This window comes from Thalassophryne amazonica, chromosome 18, assembly GCF_902500255.1.
Source record: "Thalassophryne amazonica chromosome 18, fThaAma1.1, whole genome shotgun sequence".
NCBI classification, from domain to species: domain Eukaryota; kingdom Metazoa; phylum Chordata; class Actinopteri; order Batrachoidiformes; family Batrachoididae; genus Thalassophryne; species Thalassophryne amazonica.
Window position 1 is genome coordinate 46132669 of NC_047120.1, and position 26992 is coordinate 46159660.

General features: G+C 40.4%; 1 protein-coding gene across 2 annotated transcripts in view; it reads left to right on the forward strand.

Moving 5' to 3' along the window:
* The first annotated feature begins 5247 nt into the window (after positions 1 to 5247).
* kcnh4b (potassium voltage-gated channel, subfamily H (eag-related), member 4b) overlaps positions 5248 to 26992 on the forward strand; it is an 84120-nt gene continuing 62375 nt past the window's right edge. For both annotated transcript variants that reach the window (XM_034194016.1, XM_034194017.1), the window contains exons 1-3: positions 5248 to 5859; positions 21511 to 21744; positions 26852 to 26983. In XM_034194016.1, coding sequence (XP_034049907.1) covers positions 5784 to 5859; positions 21511 to 21744; positions 26852 to 26983 — 442 coding nt within the window. In that variant the 5' untranslated portion in view covers positions 5248 to 5783. The remainder of the gene's footprint in view (positions 5860 to 21510; positions 21745 to 26851; positions 26984 to 26992) is intronic.

A 26992-nucleotide genomic window follows, 5' to 3' on the forward strand; every position in this document is an offset into this window, starting at 1 on the left:
AGCGGGGGAACGAGCCACGTAGACTGCATTGAGCACTGACTGAAGTTCAAGAGATATGCTCACATCGTCTCCAGGTTTTCTCATAACTGCTCACAGCCTCATGAATGATCCTTTCCGACATTATCAGTAAGACAAAGCAGTACTGCAGCATTTCATATATTGTTTAACTTACTGTTTTCGTTATGTTCTTCCTCATCATAGTCAGAAATATGATTTCAGAAGGGGATGCACCAATATTTCTATGTTATGTGGCTCTTCTAAGCTGATACAGTGACAGTGTTCTGATGCAAAGCTTGTTTAAAAAATACATTGTTATATATTGGTTGTGCTGCTTCAGCAGAAAGCATCTAATGTTAGTGCAGGACAGCGCAGAATTCTAACATACAAATAATGAATATTTGAGGGCAATGGTAAGAACGTATAGATTTGTTCGTATTGGTTCTAACAAAACGTATAGAACCAGAATTGCACAATAAATAGAACAAAATGGCAAATGGTACATATGATCCATATCACATGACATACAAACCACCAATCAAATGACAAGGATCTATTTAGGTGTTATATAATTCACATTATTGCAGTCATTCATGGCAACATTTAGCAGATTTTTTTTTTTTTTTAAATCCAAAAATATTTTCAACTTCTGAATACAAATTGGTATTTCATTGGAAGAGAGTGAGTGAGTGGAATAGAGACTAGCTTCATTTTCACTCTGTCAGCAGTAATCCTATGTCTCATGTAGTTAAAAACAAACCTAAGCGTTAGCTGTTCTATTCATTTGTTCCTTTGGCAGAGTGGAGCAGACCGAATGTGTTGGTAATGAAAATAATTTTGTATATTTGCATTTTCATTCCACAAATCCTTGAAGGTGACATTCACATTTTATGAACCCACTGTTGATATTTGTAAATAAACCTCTTTAATTTCACAGCACTTTACTCTTGTAATGCAGATTATCAGAAAGGAACAGCCACTTGAGGGAGCTATTCCTATACTTAACCATAGAGTGAATATGTACAGTACTATATTGCATAGATTCTATGTAATATAATTGTCTGTCTTACTGTGTCTTACCTTAACAGGTACTTGTTTGGGGTCCAAATGCAGCATTCTCTGCAACTCGGTCCAACATAAAACCACAGCCAAAGAAAATCAATATCAGATTTCTATCCAATAGCCAAATGATGCTTTAAACCAGTGAGATATGGAAGATACTGAATAATAAAGCCCCATATCAAGGGGCTTTATTATTCAATTTGCCCCTCTATGAGCACCTTTGTGTGTTGTTGCACAGCTTCTCTCCAGAAGGTTTCTTCTGTCACAAAGTAGGCTAATATTTTTAGTAATGTCCCATTTCAGCAAGATTTGATACCACTCTCTCTTTACTTTGGCTTCTTGGTGGGATTTGGCCAAAACAGGAGTGAAATGAGCGTGCTAAATTTACCTCAATGGCAATTTGAAGAAGTCATAGATGAAAATGTGCCTTTTCTCCTTGAAGATTTTGAGTTTTTATGATTGGATAAAGCTGTGAAAAATGGGAGCAAAAACCAAAGTGTGTTTATATGTAATAAAAGTGAAACATATTGAAATCCAGCAATATACTTTTTTCCTTGTAGGTTTTGATGGTTCTTTATTCGGCCTGCTGTTTTATTCAGTGCCAGGCTTAGCGAGTCTGTGTGCCTCGATATGTCTCTCACGTGCTGTGAGGATTTACACATACAAACACGCGGAGCTGCACAGGCACATCTGCTCAGCCACAACTTAATTCAGTGTCAACAACCCCGATTTGAGAATGGAAGCACAGATTTCTCAATGAATCTGCTGCAGCTAGGAGGACATGCTTAATTGGAGGAAGGGATTTTACAAGTTGGGTGCATGGTGAGGGTGTTGACCTGATCTGACCTAAATGAATTGTTTCAACTTCAAGCTGTGGGAATGCATTTCTCTAAAGTGCTTTTGAGAAATAGCTGAGCAGCACCGAGTCCAATCTATCCCACCCCCACCCACCCATCCATCCTTGACTCAAAGTTAGAACAGGTAAAGTTGGAAAGTGCTGCGTTGGGTTAAACACCAGCGCAACCTGCAGATGAATGTGTTGAGGATAAAATTTCAGCCGGCTGACTGTGCACCACTCCGTGGTATTAAACTGGGGTAGATAGTGAGCATGTTTAATGATTTAACCTCCTTATTAGTGACAAGCACAAATGGATGAAGTACAAGAAAGAGGGACAATGAGAAGCCATTAAAAATGAATAAGATCGAAGCGCTGCCAGGGCTCGAACAGGATCAGAAAGAAGGAGAGCAGCACTGAGCTACTTTCACTTGTTGCCTGTGGCTGAAGGTTTAATTGCGCGCTTAGTTTAATTGCATTCATTGTTATCTCTCCACAGTTTGCCAATGGGCCTACAAACATTTGTCAAACATTGATCTGAATAGACTGTTGCACTGTACATCACAGCTGCTCTATAGGGTGCTGATCCTGGAGCTGTCTGTGGTTCTGATGGATATTTGTGTTGGTGTGTTTGCAACTGATGGGCATGAGTGGAGTCATATGACCCTTTTATTCTATGATCCAAGTACCTGTCCTAAACTCAGGGCGATTCTGAGTTTAGTAGTCCATATCTCTATTTTTTTTTCTCTTGTGCATTTACCCAAATCTATTATTCATAAAGACTTCTAAGCTGACTTTGCTCTCGGTGTGTTTATCTCTCTGTCTACACTGCACGTGTTCTCGCTGCTGTTTAAAGTATGTTCTCGTGCTGTTTTCCCCCCCTTGTTAAATTTTATTCAAAATTTATCTTCAAGGAGAGTAAATTATATCCTTTCCAAAGTATGTCATTCTCCACTGCTTAAACTCAAGCTAGTCTCAGACAAGAACTTGTCAATTAAAGCGGTTCCTGTTCTGTCAATCAAGATCAAGTCAAGACTTCTGTTTCACACTGAAGCGTACAAACTTCATTTCTCGCCTAAGGAAACACCCACACAGCTGCTGAGACAGCACAATGTTTCCAACATTACCAGTGCCTCCATTTGCACCATTTATTTCTGTTCTCATGCTTTCCGTTACTTCATTCATTCTCACATAAGCTTATATTGTTGAGCAAATATATTGTGCAGATTTGGTAACTTTTTTCCCACTTATAGATGTCAAAAGGCACAAGTGAATATTTCAGGTAGCTATTCCTCTTCATGATCTACCATTTCATTTGAATATAGAAGTGGAATTGTTTATAAAGGCTTTCAAAAAGGTGTTTGTTATTCAGGGTTTTAATATTACTTCTGGAGATTTCTAGACAACCTCAGCACTGCTGTTGATTCATTCCTTAATTACAGCGTTAACCACCATGTAAAAAAATAAATAAATAAATAAAATTTTGACTTCTAATACTGAGCATCTGCACATTTTGTAACACCTTTACAAAAAAGAATACAAAAGTTTAATTGCTTTAATCTTTAATAGCTATGCTCCCCCCCCCCACCCAGCACCTTGCAAGCAATTTCAGTGGCCTCACCAAACCCATCATCTGATAATTGACATTTGCCACCTCATCTTACAGCACCCGAGTTTCCACAGCACCCATAGGATCTTGTTTATGCACATCACTACTCAGCAACTTTGCCGCTTGCAGAATGCAAGATATATTTGTTTATTGTTCCCTTTGCTTTGGTAAGGGAGAAGTAGGCCTTGAGGACCATTGTTGCCAGCATCTGGGGATAACCCAGATTCCATATCATAAAGCAGATTAACGTCTAAAACTCCCCCCGAATGGGACGCCAGTTTCTCACAGATTATCTCCCCAGCCACGGCCAGTACCTATTTACAGCTGGGTGGATGGAGGCAATGAATGACTACCAGTGATGAAGTGCAGGTAGCATGACTGGGAAGACAACCTAGGCCTACTTATTAGTAGCCCAACTCCTTATCCCATTGAGCTGCATCATCTGGTATGTTGGCGTGGTCAAAATTGGATAACTGAAATTGAGAAATGGGAAGATGACAGTGTAGTAGCTCCACCTAAAGGACAACAGCCTCCAGACTGTGTCTTTAGCTGTGTAGTTTTTCTGTTCTTCTGTTTCTATGATTTCACAAATTTGCATGCATGTCCTGTTAGAAGTGCAACTTTCATTATATATATATATTTATATATATATATATATATTTATATTTTAATGGTTACTGTTCTAGCTTGTGTATCGCATGTGTGAAGTAACATGTACTGTATACGATAGGGACTTGTTTTTTACTTAAACATGCATATTTAGTACACATTCTAGCTCTCCATCACTGAGTATTTGTGCCCCCACCTAGTCCCATCTTCATAAATGATAAATTAATAAAATCTGGAGCTGCCACTGGTTTAAATTATGGTGCACCTGGAAAGTATTCACAGCGCTTCACTTTTTCTAGTTTATGTTACAACTTTTTTCCAAAATGGAGGAAATTCTTTCTTTATTTATTTATTTATTTTTTTTGTCTCAGAATTCCACACCCAGTACCCCATAATGATAAAGTGAAAAAGTATTTTTTTTTAAAGATGTTTGGACATTTATAAAAGATTTAAAAAAATATGATATCAAACAAGCAGAATTTTTTGTTTTTAATAAATTTGCAAATATATATGTCATATTTGCAATTATATGAAGTCACATTATTATTTTGGTGTGTTTAGCATCAATTTCTCATGAAAAAATTTCAAGTCTTATCCTTTTAATCAACTCTCAGCATCTCCTCCCACCACCCCACATTTTTAATTCTGTCATGAGGCTCCGGGCTCAGAGAGGGGCAAGTTTGAAACACAGCGACACTTTTGGTTTCTTCGAGGTCCAGCAGCTCTTGACGTATTATTACACAAGTAAGATAAGTAAGGAAGAAAATAATATCTCTGAATTTCCCCCTTTCTTCCTTTCCCCCCCAAAACATCCCTTGGATCATGGCCCAGTAGAAAGCAGACATACAATAGCCACACATGCAGGTAATCAATCTTTCCTTGATTTGCAGACATGCACACAAAAGCCATGTGCTAATAGTAGAACTGTGGAATGTAATGGTGCTGTCACTGCTCCAAAAGCATCCTCTCTCCCTCCTCCTTCCACCACACCCCTCTCTCCCTGCCCCCTACACAGATGAAAACAGGTCTCTACAGAGAATGGCAGAATCTCATTGGCTCGTATATCACAGGAGTGGAAGGGAGCAGGCGAGAGAGGGAGGGAGTAGCGAAGAGGTGAACGAGACATAAGAAGATGCAACTACTCTGCCACAGCATCCTGACAAAGGATGCGAGCAGTGGAGAGGCGTGCACTCTTTTTTGTCTTCGTTATACTGATCGGGTGTTACATGCAAAGCACAGTGGACTTAACTTTCTCCACATTGTTGGAATGACATCTTTGAGTGTGAGGTGCAGCCGAGCAACAGCTGAGCACTCAGAGCTGATGATGGACAGATCTCAGCGTCACCTGGACTTCGTCCTTCCATGCTGACTGGGCAGACGTTAGTGATTTCTACCCTTATTTTCCTTATGGTACTTATCTGGGACATCCACACTGAACCTCTGTGTTGTTGGAGTGTGCTGTTTTAATCTTCCCAGCCTGCATTGTTGTCTTTGGGAAAAGCATCGCTTGGAGAAAAGTGGCCACGTTTAGATGTGTGTCCCCGTGAGGAGCAGTGGACTGTCTGCTTTAAGGACTCCTGCACCCGCTGAGAGCCCCTGGAAGCTCCCCGTTGTGCATCTGGGATGGTGTGACCTCCAGCCAGCTGTTGGCCATCCCACATCTGGGTCAAGATGCCGGTGATGAAGGGCCTTCTGGCCCCCCAGAACACCTTTCTGGACACCATCGCTACCCGCTTTGATGGCACCCGTAAGTAAAATAAATATAAAGAAAGATCTGGCACCTTTGTTTCATTGTGGACTCCACACTGAGTAATTGTCTTTGGATGCACCACGTTGGGTTCTACATGAAAGAGGCAGTGCCAGAATAAAAATTCATTTCTTCTCATCACCTGGGGAGGATTTTATTTTGGTGTTACCCTCTGGCTCTTTGTATTTTCACCACAATTGGCACAATGCTGTCTAATAAAGCTTTGCCTGCTGAGGAGCTGTCAAGGGGTTGGAAGTTTGTTTTCCACTCTTATGAGTGGGAAAATATCCTTCAGAAACCAACTTTTGGGGGGGGCAGTTTCATCAGGTTTCCAAGGGTAACATTAAAAAAATGTATTCTCATAAAGATGCTAATTGTTTAAATAATAAGTCTTATCACAATCTCAAATGCACTGTGGCAACAGAAGAAAAATATGTGTGTGTGTGTTCTTTAAGACATCCAACTTCAATATAGGATTAATTTAAGATAGAAAATAAATATTATAATTTACATTTTCAGCTTTAGAAATAAAATGTGCTTCCACTGATAGAATTACATATGAAAAGCTGATAAATTTAAATAATTTTATATTTCAGGTTGGCTGATCACAGATATGTGTTATTTACTTATTTCAGGGTTTATTTTTTATTGACTGATGTGGCATCAGTCTCAAAGCTTTGAATTTCCAATGGATGTCCATCCAATCCAATCCATCCAATAAGTCCATGCAGCTCACAGGTGAATGATAGCTTGTATTAGCCAAATGCATTGAAACAACCTTTATTTGTTTCTTTTGTCAGGCAATATGATACTGGTAAAATATTTATTCAGTGTCTAAATGAAATACACTTTTCACAGATTTAGAATTTTATAATCTTTAAGCAGCAGTCTAATAATGGTTAGATGCTTTTTCCATTATCACGCAACAGAATAGATTTGTCTGTGTTGTATTGACACAAACTGCACACATAACCGTTGTGCACTCACAGGTTAATTGTAGAAAATCAATCGTTATCGGTTGTTATAGCACAGTTGCTGCTGTCTGTGATTCGCTGTTATTATTGTCTTAATGAAATAGGCTATAATTTGCTTAATTGAGAAATACAACAAAGTTTTAGAGCTTTGCACATTATATTTATACAAGAAGCTCTAGCTCTGATGGTTGCTTAAACACTACAGCTTAATTCCTTTATGTAATATCACATAAATTATTGTTTACGTGACACAAAGCCATGCGCCTCTGCAATTAAATAGTCCATCTCTCGCTGCCCATCTTTTCTTGTTGTTAATTATAAAACTACATCTGGTTTGTCCTTGTCTCTACTGCAAACTGAAAAGTTGGAAATTTTTAATTTCTGTCTGTGTCATCGCTGTGGCGCACTCGCAGCTAGCAACAGCTGAACTTTGTGCCGTCCTCTTATTGAAAATAAATTAATATCCGGTTTATTATTTGCTGCTTACAGCCAACATGAGAATGCAGCATAACTCATCCAGATGTACAACTGATGATGCGGCTTTAGAGAAGGGAGTGTTCCTTGGGCTCTACAGAGTTCCATGAGGGGAATGCTACTGTGAAGGAATTACAGTGCACCCGGAAAGTATTCACAGCATTTCACGTTTTCCACATTTTGTTGTTAGATGGATGAAATAAATTTTTTTTGCCCCTCAAAATTCTACATGCAATACCCCATAATGACAATGTGAAAAATGTTGTTTTTTTTTAAGATTTTTGCTAATTTATTAAAATCCCCCCCCCCCCCCAAAAAAACCCCCCCCCTAAGAAATCACGTGTACATAAGTATTCACAGCCTTTGCCATGAAGCCCAAAACTGAGCTCAGGTGCATCTTGTTTCCACTGATCATTCTTGAGATGTTTCTACAGCTTAATTGGAGTCCACCTGGGGTAAATTCACTTGATTGGACATAATTTGGAAAGACACGTGCTTGTCTACATATAAGGTCCCACAGTTGACAGTGTATGTCAGAGCACAAACCAAGCATGAAGTCAAAGGAATTGTCTGTAGACCTCTGAGACAGGACTGTCTTGAGGAACAAATGTGGAGAAGACTACAAAAACATTTCTGCTGCTTTGAAGGTCCCAATGAGCACAGTGGCCTCCATCATCTGTAAATCGAAGATGTTTGGTCCACTGGGACCCTCCCTAGAGCTGGGTTAGCTCCGATTGCTCTAAACTGAGGGGTCTGGGAAGAAGGGGCTTAACCATGGAGAACCTGATAGTCACTCTGTCAGAGCTCCATCACTCCTCTGTGGAAAGAGGAGAAACTTCCAGAAGAACAACAATCTCTGCAGCAGTCTGTCAATCAGGCTTGTATGGTAGAGTGGCCAGATGGAAGCCACTCCTTAGTAAAAGGAACATGGCAACCCGCCAGGAGTTTTCCAAAAGGCACCTGAAGGACTCTCAGACCATGACAAACAAAATTCTCTGGTCTGCTGAGACAAAGATGGAACTCTTTGGCGTCGATGTCAGGCGTCATGTTTGGAGGAAACCAGGCACCATCCCTAAAGTGAAGCATGGTGGTGGCAGCATCATGCTGTGGGGATGTTTTTCAGAGGCAGGAACTGGGAGACAAGTCAGGATGGAGGGAAAGATGAATGTAGCAATGTACAGAGACATCCTGGATGAAAGCCTGCTCCAGAGCGCTCTTGACATCACACTGGGGTGACGGTTCATCTTTCAGCAGGACAATGACCCTAAGCACACAGCCAAGATATCAACGGAGTGGCTTCAGGACAACGTGTGAATGTCCTTGAGTGGCCCAGCCAGAGCCCAGACCTGAATCCAACTGAACATCTCTGGACCATCCAACCTGATGGAGATTGAGAGGTGCTGCAAAGAGGAATGGACAAAACTGCCCAAAGATAGGTGCGCCAAGCTTGTGGCATCATATTCAAGAAGACTTGAGGCTGCAGTTTCTGTCAAAGGTACACCAGCAAAGTATTGATCAAAGGGTGTGAATACTTATGTACATGTAATTTAAAATAAATTTACAAAAAAAAAATCATGTTATTATGGGGTGTTGTGAGTAGAATTTTGAGGGGAAAAAAATTATTGTACTCCATTTTGGAATAAGGCTGTAACATAAAATGTGGAAAAAGTGAAGAGTTGTGAATACTTTCTGGATACACTATATGATTAAAGCATAATGTGATCATATTTTAGCCCACCATTTAAAAATTTGCTCTGATTGGAATTCTGTTACTATAGACATATCCTGTTGTAACGCCACTCGACAGCACAGTGGCGAGAGATCTGTTGTGGTGTTGTGCAAAAAAATTTATTTTTTCAAAATGTATTCTGGCTACATGACTTTTAACTCTTTAATAGAATCTAGTTACTTGCAGCTTGATTACATAATCCTCTTAAATATAATCGATTACCTCCATGATCTGTTCTTTCACATAGCTTTAAAGTCACCAGTACATCCATTTCTGCGTGGCTTGTGCCTTTTGTTTTGTACCTCATACCTCCTCAGGGGATGCTGCGGGGTTCATTGTAAATAAATACCACGGGGACGGCTGTGTTTGTGCACTTGTTGATCCAGCCTGTCGTCCCTCTGTCAGTCGTAGCAGCCCAGATGAGCGTCTGTCTCTGAGCCAGGCCTGCATTTGTTCTGACTTCCACAGCGGGGAAAGTGAAATTGATGGTATTACTGTGTAATTGATGTGTGAGCTACGTAATTAGAGCTTTGACTCCGGAGTCAGTCCTTCTAATGAGGTGGAAGAAGAGCTTAAAGCACTGACACAGTTCCCATCCAGAACCATACCAGAGCTCTCACTACAGCTAAAAAAAAAAAAAGAAAAAAAAAGAAAGCAAATTAGGAGTTTGATGAAATGAGAAGATGCACACACTAATTGTAATGTCATACATTTCAAATAGAGCACCATAAGTCATGACCCCATCTTCTGTCTTCTCTACTGATGAGTTCTTGAAGTCCTGTCCAACTCCAGGGGGATGATCTGTGGGCAAACCTGCTCTCTGGCCTCGCTGTGAAAGGAAGGAAGAACAACCCTTTTGCCTTCTGTTTTTTCTAAGAATAGTTGTCCACAGGCAGCATTCCCTTAGACACACAAGGACGGCATCTCTAATCTATTTCTGTTTCCTATTATATTACTGAAAGACATGCCTGGAAACACTGACACTCAAGTAGAATCATTTAGCTTTGTTGCTGATTAATTTTAAAGCCACATTATGACGGTTTGAGTGTCATCTAGTGGTGAGGTTGCAGATTGCATTATGCTGTCATCAGCCGCATTTTTCCCCCCTTGCTTAACATTTTCACTTCTTTGATGATTCGTAATAAGCAATATGTATGATCCTCTATTTCACAAAAATGAAGGTTGTCAAAGTTGTTAGCCTGCACTAGTGACCAGTAGACAGTGGACACGGGACAGAACAATTATTGTTCCTTGTTTTCTTTTAGTCTTCCAGCCATGCTGCAAAATGTGAAAGGTGGAGTAAGTATGTCCCTTTTGGGCTGTTGTATGGACATGGTGGAAGAATATGGGGGGTCCCCCTTCCCTTTATGCTTATAAACACCACTAAATTCTCCATACTGTAGCTTCAACGGTGCTCTCAACATGCGCCATGTTTGGTTTGGCCTATTGGACTGCTCGGTTTGGTCAGAGAGGCGTTAAAGTGGCCACGGCAAGAGCTTATTTGTGGTTCAACTAAACAAGGTGGTCCGTATCTGTGATCAAACTGAGTTGTAATTTGGTTTGCTTTTCATGTTTGATTTGCACTTCCAGACAATTACAGAAAAAAAGTAGGCTGTCATCATTCACGTGATCGGTCCCTGTCAAAATGGAATTGCGAAGGCTGAAGTGGATCATTTGCACTTCTTTCCCTGTTGTGGCTGATGGAAGTGACACCACAGTAATACTATTACAATGACAAAATGAACCTGTCTACTTGCCCCCTATTGATCCAGATGTAATATTGTATGTTTTGATTTGCCAACATGTCAGTGTCAGATGTACAGTACATCTACAAACATCATTTGCTGGTGTAGGAAGCTGCAACCTACATCGATAAGGAAAAGACATGCACATGCATGTGTAAACATTATTGGTGTGCTTGAATATTTGCATTTTGAAACCAGAATTAGTGCTGAATGTCCAGGTTCCTAGGCTTTGGAAATGCCTTGGCAGGTACCCTGTAAAATACACATTGTGAATTAACATGAAACCATTCAATCCAGTTTAGCATAATGACTCATTCAGGTTATTAATAATGTAAACAATACATGAATTGGATCCCCACAGTCATCATTGTCAATATTACTTAAAGCTGTAGTGTAATCTAACATTTATTGCCATCTGTTCATTAGTGTATAGTTAGTTACTTGCAACAATGAGTCAATATGTTTTCCCAAGCTTTGAATTTGCCTTTCATATCTATGCGGACTCCCTCATGGAGGCCACCATGTTGATAGAGGAGCCCAAAAGGGTCGTATTTACTCAGCAGTTTGCAGTATGGCTGGAAGATGACAAGAGGAATCAATGGTTTCGTAAACTAACTGTTGTGATCTGTCCCCTGTCTGTGTCTTTTGCCCTTGTGTTAATTGCCATTGTGGTCTGTCCCCTGTCTGTGTTTTATCTATTAGACATGTTGTTTTTCTGTCCTTGCACACTTTATCCTGTTTTGAGTTCCACTTTAGTTGTTAGTCATTTGTTCTTTGGTTTGTGGATTTTTTACCTTGTGGTTCCCCTTTTATTTCAGTATTTATTTTCGGTATGTGTTAGTTTTCTACTCATCCCCAGTGTTCCTTAGGGTTTGTGACACTTAGTTAGTTTCTGTGTATGTTTGTAGGCTTGTCTTTGTCACCTGGTCTCCCTCACAGCTGCCTTAAATTCCCAATCACACCACCTGTCGCTCGTCTGTTCATTTGCATTACTATTTTAGCCCTGCACTTGTCTCCAATGCTTGGCCAGGTTATTCTTTGACACCTCCTGGTTGTTTGCTATTTGTGATGTCTTTGTACTGATTGCCTTTTGTCGGACCCTGGTCGGTTGTTTGTTGCCTTCCACTACCTTCATTTGTTTGAGTGCTACACCAACTCCTGTTGAGCTTACTGGACTCCTTCTGTTTGTTGGACGTGACCTCTACTCTGGTAAATAAATCACCATTGTTTTCCCTTTACATCCTGTGTGGTTGCTGTCTGCATATATTGGGTTCACTCAGACACTGAATACACAACACTAACAAGTTTGAGAACCCTTATTTTTGTAAAATATAGGATTACACATATTGCTCATCACAAGACAAGGCAAGTGAGCATGAATCCCCGTCACCAAAGAAGCAAAAAAAAATAAAAAAAAAAACACAGAAAACAAAATCATATCTGTGGATTGCATAATGCAATCTGCATCCTCACCACTAGATGACACTAAATCATACACACTGCAGCTTTAAGATGGGTACCAATGTAACAACGAATATTTTCTACATTTACAATAACCACTTCACAATATAATCAGTATTGCATAGCTTCCTGTCTGTATCCGACAGAGCAAACATGCCGCTAGCAGCAAGGGCCACCTTTTTGAAATGACATACCAGTTTTGCCATTTTCAAAGTCACCAGAAGGCTGTGGCTCCTAGATGAGTGGCAGAGTGCCCATGGTTTAAAATAGCTTCCATCCATGTTGCCCGGGAGATGGGGTCCCGCTACTTGACGTGGATGATGCTTGAACACTCGGATGTTTGAGAAGAGACAGTCGGCTAAAGCAATAACACTTAAACGTCCAATTGCAGACTTTAAAATGCAGCTGTGCCTTTGTTTGGAAAAGTACATCTTAAAACAAGCAGTGCTGTATGTAGGTGGTGCAGCTGGCCGCCTGAGGTAATGGAGTGAAAAGCAGAGAAAATACATCTTCTTCCTATCTATTACTTTGCAAAGCTGGTAATTACAGTTTTCTGCAATGTTCAATTTAGCCTTAAAGTCCCAATCCAGAATGAATATTGAGCAGATTGCTCAATATTGAATTTGTTCATAACAAAAGAGGGCTTTTTTTCCTGACAATCCCAACACATTGCTGACTCGTATTTAATTATTTCACTGCTTACAGATGTGCCACATCTGTCAATACATGCGGCTCAGTTTGAGTATATAATGAAGAGGGTTGAGTGTCAATTACTGCACATATGACCTAATGTTATTGGTTTGATTCCTGCACTGAAAAAAGAGAGTAGTTGAACCAACTTAAAAAGCGTTACAATTGGTAAAACCTGAATGAATTAAGTTGTTTGAACTTAAGTTTGTAACTTACAAACTTAAGTTCAAACAACTTAATTCATTCAGATTTTACCAATTGTAATGTTTTTTTTAAGTTGGTTCTTTTTTCAGTGTGGTTACTCTTGATGCTCAAAGGGCTGTTAGGTTCATCCAATTCATTATTCGTAGGCGTTTTGTAGGCATATCATAAAATCAACAAATCAGTGTCACTTGTCAATCTACAGTGTGAGGCACACAACAATGTGGTATTGACTAGATGTAAGTGAAAGGTGTCAAAACAAATCTACGTTGACAGGGCAAGTAAGAATCACCTGGCCAAAAATAAATAAATAAATCTATTATTATTATTATTATTTTACTTTTAGGTAAAAACTAACCTTTTGGCTAAATCTATTTATTCATGAAGTCAAAGTTGGTATTTCACAGTGTTGGCAAAGTAACTTTGGAAAGTTACTTCATTAGTTACTTTATACAGTTATATTTTACAATTACTTAATACAGTTACTTCATCAGCAGCTGCGGACAACTTGTCAGCAGCTGCTGAATATAATTAATAAAGTAACTCGTGATCTAATTTGGATATTTTTAAGATTTAGTACTCAGAAAAGTAACTATTGGTTACTTTGCTGATTGCTTAATCTTAAGAGTAACCAGGTTAGATTACTAGTTACCTTATTCGTTACATTACTTATTAGTTGCAGGTTTTCGGCAGATTCTAATAAAGTAATTGCATAAAGCTGCTAATGAAGTAACTGCATAAAGTAACTATATAAATCAACTGAAAAAGTAACTAAAAAGTAACTTGTCAAAGTTACTTTCACAACACTGGTATTTCATCATCCATTTTGCAGCTACAAATTAATCATTTTTATGACATAACGTACCCCTCCACCCCAACACACTCTCCGGCCTTGGCCGAAACTTCGCAAATATGAATTGCGTTGCGCTCAGGCTAACAAATCAAATGACAAAAATGTGACCGTGGTGTGTATAAAAGCAAAATATGAGAAGGAGTCAATAAATAACACTGCACCATATTTGTCCTTGAGCCATGTAAACAGTAAATGGACTGCATTTATATAGCACTTTTCCATATGCATCAGACACTCAAAGCGTTTTACAATTATGCCTTCCCTTACCAAAAAGTAGTACATGCAAGTATGTTTCAAGTATACGTACTTCCAGTTTACCTTTTATATACTTATCAGTACTATTTTTTGGTAAGGGTTACATTCACCCACTCATACAGACACACTCACACCAATGTCAGGGTGCTTCCATGCAAGGCGCTCACTACACACCGGCAGCAACTAGGGGATTAAGGACCTTGCCCAAGGGTCCTTAGTGATTTTCCAGTCAGCCTGGGGTTTGAACCAAGGATCCTCTGGTTTGAAGCCCAACGCTTAACCACTAGACCATCACTGCCCATATTGGAGATGTCGCCTATGTCAGGGTTGTTTTTCTGCAAATGAATTCTGCAGAAATGTGTCTACGTTTAAGGCTCCGTGGCTGTTTGTTGTGTGAATCGGGAACAGTTTTGCAGGATGCACATTTGTGCTCTTTGTCTATTGATCCCCTGAAGGAAAATTGCCAGAGGTCACACTGCAGCACACCCGGAGTTGCTCCAGGGTGCTTCAGCAATACAGACGTCTGTCACATGGGCTAAAACCAGGTGCATCTACTTGTCTACTTGCAGCACAACCATGCTGAGCTTGGCTTGTGCATGCATGTGTCACAGCATGCATGTGCGCCTCTAGTTGTCCTCCCTGGCACGATTCCGCACTGATGCCAGCCTCCGCCCTGTGGGACGTCATAACCGCCGTGCAGCTGAAGGCAGAGATAAGAACCGGGATTATTTTCAACCGGAATACTTTTCAGTTGAAAGACGACCAAAGCCTTGTCAGACTTTTCCTACAAGCGCTTATTGTTGCCCGGTTGTTGAACAAGCAGCTGCGAAATCACAAGCCTGCAGACGGACAGAAACGAGCCAGAATCATTGCTGCATTTTTAGTCAGACATACCAAATCCAAAACCGTTCTAGAGGTGCCAAGTTTGATTTAGATGTGGATTTGACAGGACCGTTGTCCTGTGAAAGCAAGTCTCCCAGCAACCACACAGGTGGAGGTTCAATCTCTGGTGCCTCATAACCCCATGTCAGTGCCTTTGAGCAAAATACTGTGATCCAAACCTGCAGGTCAGCGCCTCACACGGCACCTCCGGTACCATGTGTGTATAAATATGGGTGTGAGTGGGTGCGAGGTTTTATAAAGGATCTTGCACTGCTCTCAGGATTAAAAAAACTGCATAAATGATGTCCACCTACTATTTACAGGTTCGGATCACCAAGGATACTTCAGTCAAATGAATAGACCTTTTTGTTCTGCATCGTGTCAAGATGTTGTTTTGGTTTTTCATCTGTCTTATCACAGTGTGCAAGTGAATAAAAACAGTGTAGTCTCTCACTGTTGTACTTAAAACATAATAGTAAAGGTTTGCTACACTTTTTGTTATGTTTCCAGGGATAGTCATTGTACAATTTGCATATTGACCAAAAACGTTAGACATAGTGCACTATGTTCTGCCTGTTCATCCATCAGTGTGTGCTTCAGTGGATGGTACGCCATATCTAAGGAACTGCTGGTCATACTGTCTTAATTCTGGTATCAAATTATGTGCAAGATCTCTTTTGTTTTGACTTTTGATATTGAATGTGTGTCTAGCCATCCTTATTTCTCAGTTGGCACACCTGTCAAATAGCACTTTCTTTGCACCATTTATCTTTTGCTTGGTATAAGTGTGTGTTCCACTTCATCAGTATCTGTATAGTTTTGTCATTGTTGGTTGTTGCATATAGATTTGGAAAATCTTGCTTGGCAGGTCCACTTATGGTTCAGCTCATAGTTATCTGAGAGGGGGAGGGGATGGTCTGTTTTCTATAATGCATTACGTCTAAATTGTCTGTAGTTAAATATGGAGTGCCCCAAGGTTCTGTGTTGGGCCCTTTCTTTTTCCTCATTTTTTTTTCCTCCTCTATATATGGTACCACCTGGTAAGATCCATAGTTATAGATCCATAGGCCCATGTTGAGATCCATTGGGTTGGGGTACCAAAATGTAGACCTGGGTCGATAGGTGCATATGCATTCAGTTCTATTTTATAGTGTCAAATCACAACATAGGTCCCCCCAAGTCCACCACGGAGGCTGCAGGGAGGGCCTCCTAGTGTTTTATTTTAGGATTAAAAGGAGGGACTGCTGGGGCACAAGACAGGGTGCAATCAACCCTGCCTGGGTCACCTGAGTGAGAGGGTATGATGTTGAAAGACCTGAAACTCTCTGATTTTAAGTACATGATTCCTGGGTGTAAGGTACATTTCTGCAGGAGCTCTCATCGACTAATCTGCCCCTGTGCGTGACTGAAGCTGCAGAGGAACAGGAAAAACCTCATGGGCTTTGTCCCCTGCACATGCCATGACACGGACACGACGCAGGCTGCTCAGTGTTAGCGGGAGCAAGTCACGTCATGTTAGATTACAATTGTAGCTCCTCAGCACAGATGTGTAATTAAGGAAGCCGGCACAGTGGAGCGGCCACTCGGAGCAATATCCCTGAGAGGATTATTGCCAAAGAATTGATGCATTGTCACAGTCTCTCTCTCTCTTTCTCTTTGTCTCTCTAACACACACACACACACACACACACACCAATTATCAAACATGGTCCACATGGGCACTGTTGCACCCGTGCACGGGTTTTGGTAGCACCTGAGGTGAGTGAGGATGCTGAGTGTCATGACAAGCATCAACATGATACGAATTTGGCTCAAAATAAGACCAGAAACACATTTGATTTTGTTATTTAAACAAATCCTTTTTTTTTTTTTTTTTTTTTTTTTTGGATGACTGGATCTCCATCTCTGTTTCAATAAAACTGCTCTGATTCATGCAGATAAGAGAATACTCTGATCGATGATGTGAAGCAGCACAGTTTGCAAAGCACCAAACGCAGCAGGGTTTGCCCCCTCCCCCCAGCTGTGTGTGGGTTTTGGTCCATCCTTACAAAATGATTTATGACTACACCTGGCCTTGACCTATTTGAAAGACTGATTTAAGGATGCTGAGTAGAGATGTACCTATTCTTGGTTAAATCTTACGTAAACCGGAGATGAATGTGTTCGCTCTCAAACAGTTGCTGGCTCACCAAGTTGAGGTGGTGGAAATTTTTTATTTATTTTTTTATTTTTTTGAACACCCATTAAGAGGAGGCTTATTCACAGCAACACATCTTCAGCTGTTGTTTTCAGGGCGATTTCAGACAGCTCACTTTGTCAAACATCTGCAGCAGGCAATAAAATAAATATTTCAGTTTCTCATTGCTGGAGCCTCGGAACAACGGCGTTACCAGGCAGGGTGTAAATCTCCCACTTCGTGCTGCTCTCCACCTGATGTTTGCCTCCTTTCCCATAATTCCACGATGACAGTTTAGTTGCTGCTCATTGCACAACCAAGAAACATTGTCTGTGCTCAGAAAAGACGTCCCCTATGGACTGCCTTCTGTTCTCCGTGGCCAATTAAGGTGTTCGATTATGGAAAGCCTGGCAGCAGCTGTGTAATGCTCCTCCTTTGGAGGCTCACTCTGCAGCAATTGTGCACATTTGTCTTTGTACTACCCCACCCCCCCCAAACCCACCCACCCCTGTTGGCATTCAGTAAAGTTCATGGCCTTAATGATCATGTTCGTTGTTGAGGCACATGCTAATATCCACAAATAGCTCCTGTAATATATAATTACACATCATTCAAAAGATGGATAAATGAGTGTGTGAGTGTGTTCTGGGGGGTTTTAGTGCACCTTTAATGCTTTATTGTGATGCATCTTTTATCGGCATAAACCATACAGAAAAATGTGCATAAATTATTGCAACACATCTGCAGGTTATGACAGTTGCAGGTTATGACAGTTGTCATTTTGTCTCTTTTATTTTAGCAGGATTCCTCAAAAAGAAATGAACAGATGCTTATGACAATTAACGCAAAATTTATTCACAATTAGAAGAAAAACTCATTCACCTCTGGTGTGGATCTGATGCTCCAGCTGTGCACAGCCTCACAATTAGTTTTTGGTGTAGTGCTGTGACAATAGAAGTAATGGGTTAAGCTCTGTAAATGTTTTACTTAATTGTACTTTACTTTAACGTCTTGGTGCTTTTCCCGAGGCTGATGTGAGTGCGAGTAACCATTTTTATGACTGATCAACCTGCAGTGATACCGTGGTGAGATCTGAAGGCTCCTTGTTTTGCCTTGACAACAATCTCAAACACCCAAAGATGATGAATTTGTCATGATAGACTATTTAAATGCTGAAGGATCTTGCTTTAACAATAAAGCCACACTGCAGCAGGAACTTCTTTCAGCTTCTCAAGGACATAGGCGACTTGCAACCAGGGGAATATATGACGTCAAACTGTAGCACCATGATTAATCTGCCGGTATTTAGAATGTGTGCATGGCCTGCGGACTGGTAGTCCGAGGTCCCACAGCAGACGGCTGGAACGTGTGGCTGTAGGTAAACAACATGCAGTAATGTGAGATGACTAAAGGAGGAGCTCAGCACTTCAATGTCTGCAGCACTGAAAGCGCAGCAGAAAACTAAACGCGTGCAATCACATTAGTGGAACGATAAGAGAAATGTGTACACCACACCGGATATTTAATGTCCCACACCCTCTACAGACCCTCGTCACTGCATTGTCCCAAAGCATTGCTTTGTATTATGTGGACACACAGGTTAGATCATCAGTCCCTGATCACACACATTAGATCTGAACACAGGCACTCACACAGGAGATGATATTGGAAACAGGATAATTATACCGGATTTTTTCATCTGAGTTCTTGCACCATCATGCCCCGAGGTAGTAATTCAAGAGAGTATTGAATTTCTCAGAGACACACCTACATTTTAATGTCGTAATGGTTTGCATAAATTCCTAATGTCATCTAATAGTAATTCATAAGGAATGTTGAAATTTACAGCAGGACTTCTTTCATTTAGTTTAATTTATTTCAGCTTGCAGACCATACATAATGACAAGGACCACAAACACCAATCGTTTTTTTCCACTAATTACTTTTGCTTTTTGATTGCAATAGCAAATTAACTTGTGCTTGAAACTTATTATGATTTAAAAATCTGATCCGGTTATTAAATGTTCTGCAAGTTGAGCTTCATTGGTGGTGAGGAGATGTGATGGGGGTTTCACAAAGCTCCTCAAATTAAAATGAATGAATAAATAAATAAAAGGTGACATACCTGTGTGGCATGACATATTTGCAGACCCAAAATGGTGTCATATACTCAACAAAAACATAAATGCAACAGTTTTGTTTTTTTTTTCTTCCCATTTTTTCATACATTGAAGTAAAAACTAAGATTTCTATGCACATCAAAGTTTTATTTCTCTCAAATCTTGTTCACAAAGTTGTTAAAATCCATGTTAATGAATACTTCATCTTTGTCAAGATAATCCATCCATGTGGCAGGTGTGGAAGAGCAAGATCCCGATTAAGCACCATGAGTATTGCACAGGTTTACCTTGGACTGATCACGATTAGACTGCTCTAAAATGTACCGTTTTAACACACAAGATGTCACAAGTTTTGAGGGAGCGCGCTCCCATACTTAGCGGCAGACTTAGCTAAGTCTGCCACAGGAGCTAAGTCGACATCAGCTGGGCAACATTGATGTCGTAGTCCCAGAAAAATCTTCTACATGTTTAAAATTTTCGACGTTCATGCTGAAACGGCGGCAAGAGTTGAGCTCCGCTACTGTTACATCACCTCTGCTAGTGCACCATTACTGCTGTGCTGCCCTCTGTCGGCCTCCACTGAACATCAGAGGATGCACCACTTCCTCTGGATCCCCTGGGCATGAAGAAATATGTTAAAATATGAAGAAATGCAAACGAATATCTAGAACTCGTCTCAATGGCGCACCAATGGCAAGTGACGCAATCACAGATCTACGACTAGTTAATATAGGCTACGTCACATGCCTTATCAAATGCTGAGTTGACAATCAGCTCCGCCAAGCTGTATTACTGTTCTGCAGTGTGTGCGACCAAAGTGCTCATCTTCTAATGGCGAAAGTTGAACTACGTCCAAAAGTAAATCAGTGGACCTTCACCAAACGTTGAGCTCCGCTAGTACAATGTTGCCCTCTGCTGAGCTTCATCAACCTGTGTTGAAGACGGGAAATTTGGACCCTGGACTGAGCATTTTCTGGCGTTTCACAGAGACCTTTGAGAATCTGCTTCATCAGCCAGTGTCAGACACTTCACCTCATAGTGTGAATGGGCCCTTAGCCACAGCTAAAATTGTTTCCAACCAATGAGACATGTGACCATGACAGCCCAAGACCACCACATCTGACTTCTTCTATGGAAGACCTTTTTTCAAGATCAACCACACATTTTAAAGTGGGCTTTTACAAGGCACATCTGTGCAATAATCATGCTGCTTAATCAGCATCTTGATCTGACACACCAGTGAGATGGCTGGATGATCTTGACAAAGATCAGATGTTCATTAACATGGATTTCAACAAATTTGTGAACAAAATTCAAGGAAATTAAACATGTGCTTACAAGAAATCTTAGTGTTGACTTAAACAAAGTGTTGCATTTATATTTTTGTACTGTATATAATGCACTAAAACCAAAAACTGACATGATCTATACAAAATATATTTTATTTACACATTGACATATTAAATTGACTTCAGTTTGACTTTTTGAAGGTACACTGAAGCTTATAATAACTTCAGATCATCTTAAATCTTCATACTAATCTCTTTTCCTTGCTAATCCCTTTCCCTCATTATTATATAATCAATTTTTAAATTCTAGGCTGATGTCTGTCATGGGTTCTTATTGATTCAGCGTGTCCAAGAATTTTTTCCCATTTTTATCCACTCAGTAGCCTTTGACAGCCTGGGGAAAATTTAGTGTGAAACTGAGTACACAACAAAGTGTGAATGATGTTTGCTTTGAAATCTTAAACTTGTTTCTTGTGTTGGGCCGAGCTTACAAAGCTTTGACGTGAGTTCAGAGAGCTAAACAGTCTTTGATTCGAGCTAATGGAAATAGAACCGGATATTGGTGCCAAGAAAAAAAGATCCACCAAATTCAGTCTAGCATAAGGTGCACTGGGAGACCGCAGTGAGTTATTGAACAGTGTTTACATAGGATTAATTAAAAAGGTAGTCTGTTTGCCATTTCAGGTTTCAGCAAGCCTTCATGTTCAGCCAGCGACACTTTGGATGTGAACTTACAGCTTTCTTAAAATGTGTGATGCCCCGCTGCCACTAACTGTTTTTCCATTCTCACTTTCCATCACAGACAGTAACTTCCTGTTGGGTAACTCCCAGGGTCACCGCGGCTACCCCATCGTCTACTGCTCGGACGGCTTCTGTGAGTTGACGGGATTCACACGCACTGAGGTGATGCAGAAGAACTGCAGCTGCCGCTTCCTGTACGGGACGGACACCAGCGAACATGTTGCACACCAGATGGCGAAAGCCCTAGAGGGCCGAGAAGAGTACCAGGCCGAGGTCCGCTTCTACAAGAAGAATGGTGAGTGGCCGGAAAGGCTGAGATACTTCACATTGATTTTCTGCAAACATCAGTTACCAAAAAGGTGGAACATGTTGTGCAAACATAAATCACAGATCTGTAAATTACTTTTATTCAAAATAAAGCCGTACAAATGTTTTTTTTTTGGTTATCAATTTTATTAGTGTTTATAAATATACTTTATGATAAGTGATAAGTAATGCCTGTGCCACTTTCCGAAATAGTTGACGCAAGAGTATTTTTAACTTGTGAAACTTTTTCAAATTATTATTCAAAAGTAAAACTGCTTGCTTGGCACTTAGAAAATGTATGGCCATTTGCGCTGTTAGCACGACAACAGTTTGCAGATGATCACTTTTGACCTGGCGGTGAAATTTGTTTAAGTGCCCCCACGAGCGTGGCTTTGCAAACAGCAATACACGTGAGGTGCCAGAGTGTCAGCTCCCCCCTCACACACTTGTGCCATGCATGTGAATCGTGCATGTTTTGCGCGCTTGGTTGAGCTGCTGATATGGATGACAGATGGTGTGTTGGTGTGTGCGCTGGACTGACGGGGTGTGTCTGCCAACAGCTGCAGGTGTTGAGACATCTCTGGTCTTGGACATCACAGCTGCAGAACACGTACCCTGTTTTGACGGACACGTGCGTGTGTGCTTGCTGTCCTCACGTGGAAATACATAAAAACCTATATTGCTTTTGCGACGGGCTGGAGAAACGGACTGTCATTTCATGTGGACACGCAGCAGGTGATCTGAATGTCACATTTGTCTGACAGGACAGGGGCATGGGCCCAGCCTGACACGTGTGTCCTGTGAGCAGCCAGCCCAGTCTCACGTTTTTGTTTTGGTTTTTTTTTCGTGCCCCCATCACAAAATGTTTCAAATTTTTGTGACGGGGGGTTAAACTCACTATTACTTACCCTACTCCTACCCCCAACTCTAACTTTAACCACTAATAAGTAATGTAACTAATAAGGTAACTAGCAGTCTAACTTGGTTACTCTTAAGATTGAGTAATCAGCAAAACAACTAATCAGCAAAGTAACTAATCATTACTTTTCTGAGTACACAATCTTAGGGCCCTGTCCCACTGGCGTTTAGGAGGATTTGCGGATGGAATGCGCACAAAAGTGGCCCACATCCGCCAAACAACCGCAATAACCATGTAACATTCCTGTATAAGTCGGCCGCCATCTGAACACGTCCGTGATCATCCGCAGAGGCACGCATGTCCGCAGCCAGGATTTTTGAGCGGCTCAAAAATCCTGCTGCGGATGAGATCCGCCTCACTGCCTGAACACATACTGAAGACATACGCAGGACATACACAACCAACGCGCCGCATATCCCCTGTCATCCGCTGATATCCGCAACCGACGGGTTGGCGTGGCTTGGCGGCGGACCAGGACAGCGTGCAAAACAGATATGACGCGTGCCCAGCACAGCCACATCACGGTCGCAAATGGTATGTCGCGCATGCAGACAGAGTGGGCACGGATGAAGCGAGTGCCTCACGCCCGCTGTGCCCCTCATGGGGGCGCCTCCGCGGTCATCTTCGCTTCTGTTCCCTGTTATATCCGCTTTTCTTCCTCATGTATTCGCTGATCCACCCCGGGACATTTGTCATTTCCGCCCACCATTGTTGCGGACGCTCAGCTTTTGTCTCCTCATTTCATGCGCAAATCCTCCTAAACGCCAGTGGGACAGGGCCCTTAAAAATAACCAAGTTAGATTGCTGGGTACTTAATTAGTTACATTCAGCAGCTGACGAAAGTTGTCCGCGGCTGCTAATGAAGTAACAGTATAAAGTAACTGTAAAATGTAGCTGTATAAAGTAACTTTTCAAAGTTACTGGGCAACACTGCTAGCAAATATACCAGTTCTTTAACACAAATCTCAGTGAACCCATCAGTCATCCTTTGTGACAATCACGAGCTATTTTCATCCTCATTCTGGCCATCAAGAATCAGTCTCAATGTTTGTGCAGCTGTAAATTTTGCTGTTGTAGGTCTGTTGGCTGTGCTTCCCTACAAAACAGTAAAATATATTAATTAGCATTAGCAAATTACAATACCATCTGAAGCTATAATGTTGAAAATCTCACAGATCTTCCCGCCACACGATCAGCTGATCCAATTAAAATTAGGAAAATTGTGCATAAAAATATATGCCTGGGGTCATAAATGACTCCCAGTTTTGAAAACAGTCACTGAAAACCCCAGCGTAGTTATCATTGTCATACAACACCATCAAATGAAGTGAACCTTTTTACTCCAAAGCTGGTAGGAGTAAATAGCATGTTAGAGGACTCATTAACATCAACTCTGGTGCAGGATTCCATGCAGAAAAAAAAAAAATACTATACCATCTCTTTTTAGTGTTGCTTAAATATGAAATTGAACTGCAAGCTTCTAAGCTTGCTGAAGTTGTGGATTCAACATATCGTGTTGAGAGAGCAAGCATAAGCCGCGCTTATTGGCAGAGAAGCTTACATTTCTCCAACAGATCCCCAAAACCTGCAGCATCAGCGTGCAAAGCAATAATTACTCTGATGGATTACCAAAGCTCCATGACAGCTGGAAGCATGGCCATGTTTTTCCTCCTGCAGCTGAAACAATTAGCTGCAGCTGACAGAGTCGATGACATTGTTTACCCAAAATAATATAGAGACACAACAACACGGCACAGAGGGGAAACAGCCGTTCGGGCAGAATACAGTATTCTCGGAAACATGAACGTGAACGATCTCACTCTTCACCAAACAGAATTATTTGAGAGGAGATTTTATATGGAGAGATATTTTCTTTTACAAATACCGGTAGTAATTTTTTAAAAATCCAATTTTTAAAGGGATTCATTCATTCAGGGGATGTGCAGTGTTGCTTTGAGCATGCACACACAAAACACATCTTCTCCCATGTTGAATTTACGCCTACAACTGGAGCTAAAATACAAACATTGTTTTCTTTTCCCTCTTTTTCTGGAGGCCAAGCACACACACACCCATGCACATACACACACACACACACACGCACACACACACACACACACGGGACACTGTGGAGATGTGAAACATCTGTTTGGTGGCAGAGAACAGTTTCTGCAGAGTTGCTAATGAGCAGACTGGGTTATGGCGAAGTCTCAGATCTGTGCGGCTCCGTCTCTGCCTGACTCGCTGTAATCGTCCTCACCTTTCAGACTCACTGTTTCTTTTCATGCACACTCAATGCCTTCCTAATCTAACCTGAGGTGTATTTTTTATAACAATATTATCATCTTTGAAACCTATGCGCACACATGCATGGCTCAGCCATGTAGTTTGATAAAATACTTTTGCTGAAATTGTTCCATCATGCAAATGAGAATCAGACAGGTGCTCAATACACGTGTTCACTCTAAGGCTGACTGCTAGCAACTGATGCACTCACTCATGCATAAGAATATATATATATATAATGTGTGTGTGTATATATATATATATATATATATATATATATATATGTATGTGTATGTGTGTATATATATGTGTATATGTATATGTGTGTATATATATATATATATATATACATATATATATATATATATATGTGTATATGTATATGTGTATATATATATATATATATATATATATATATATATATATATATATATATATATATATATATATATATATGTGTGTGTGTGTGTGTGTGTGTATGTATTGACTATCTCGACTGTCTCTGTGACCTACTAAGCAGTATGTGTATGTGGCTCGTATATCTCTATTTGTCAGATCAACCTCAGCTTTCGGATATGGCTTGTGCATAGCATGATGATGTGCATCCTTTATTATGAAAATTTTTGAAATTAATTCTCAAAACCTTCCTTTATTTTGATTAACATTGAAACATTCATACTTCCAAGATGGCGTGGCTCGCTGATGTTACTGGTAGCAAAGTTAAACAATATCAGATAGCTCATGTTGCTTGCACCGTTTCACAATAAGATGTTTAATGCTAGCATCCCAGCAAAAATATTTGGAAGTGGCTATTCGCACGGCTGCCATTTCCATAACTCTCATTTGGCTATTTGCATGGCAAGACTCTGGTGGCAAAACTTGGAACTACTTGTATACACAAACATACTGCATGAAATGAGAGTTATGGACACGGCCGCCGTTCGAATAGGGTCGGCCTTTTGCCACCAGAGTCTTGCCGTGCAAATAGTGAAATGAGAGTTATGGACACAGCCAAATAAAAAAAAAATAAAAAAATCATCCAAATCGAAAAATATTAAAGGAGTTATGACATCCTGAATGCAGTATGTTTGTTTATACAAGTAGTTCCAAGTTTTGCCACCAAAGTCTTGCCATGCGAATAGCCAAATGAGAGTTATGGACACGGCTGCCGTGCAAATAGCCACGGCCAAAATATTTTACTATGAAAGGTGTGGTGTCAGTGTTCCTTGCGACTGAGTTTCACTTGACAACACTGAGGAGACGTTAGCTAAAATCCGCTGTTTGATAACACCAACAAATTTCCCACTATTTGTACAACATTTCAGTAAATACATAAGCTGAATAAAATATATTATTCCACAATTTGTACAACATTTCATTAAGTACATAAGCTGAATAAAAGCTTATATTTGCTGAGAGTTCAAGTTTAAATAAACTGTGTTCAGGAGATGGGATTTGCTGTTTCAAATATTCGAAATGTTCTGTTTAATTTTGCCCGAGTCTCTTCCAATAACCTGTTTAATAGGAGTCCTTTTAATTTCATATAATAAAACAGATGTTTTTAAACAATATGAAATACTATATTAAAATAATAATATAAGTACACCTCTTTCTACATCCCACCTTCAAACACAGCCTCATATAACCATCCATGAGAATGGATGGTCCCAATTTTCTATAGGAATACAAACTTCCTACAGGCACTGCACTAGTCTATTTTTGAAAATGAAATTTGAGACAACATAACTGATGTGACTTTTGTGGTATATTTTGACATTTTGTTGTTGTTGACCTACTCATGTAAAATCATCATCATCATTATTGTCATTATCTGTGATGCCTAAAATATTTACACAGTGTGTATGTCTTCTGAATATGTTTTTGGTTTCAGGATCTGCTTTCTGGTGTCTTCTGGACATCGTACCCATAAAGAATGAGAAAGGGGAGATGGTTCTCTTCCTTTTCTCATTCAAGGACATCACTGACACCCACGGAAAAGGGCACCACAACAACAAGAAAGAAGGTAGGCTAC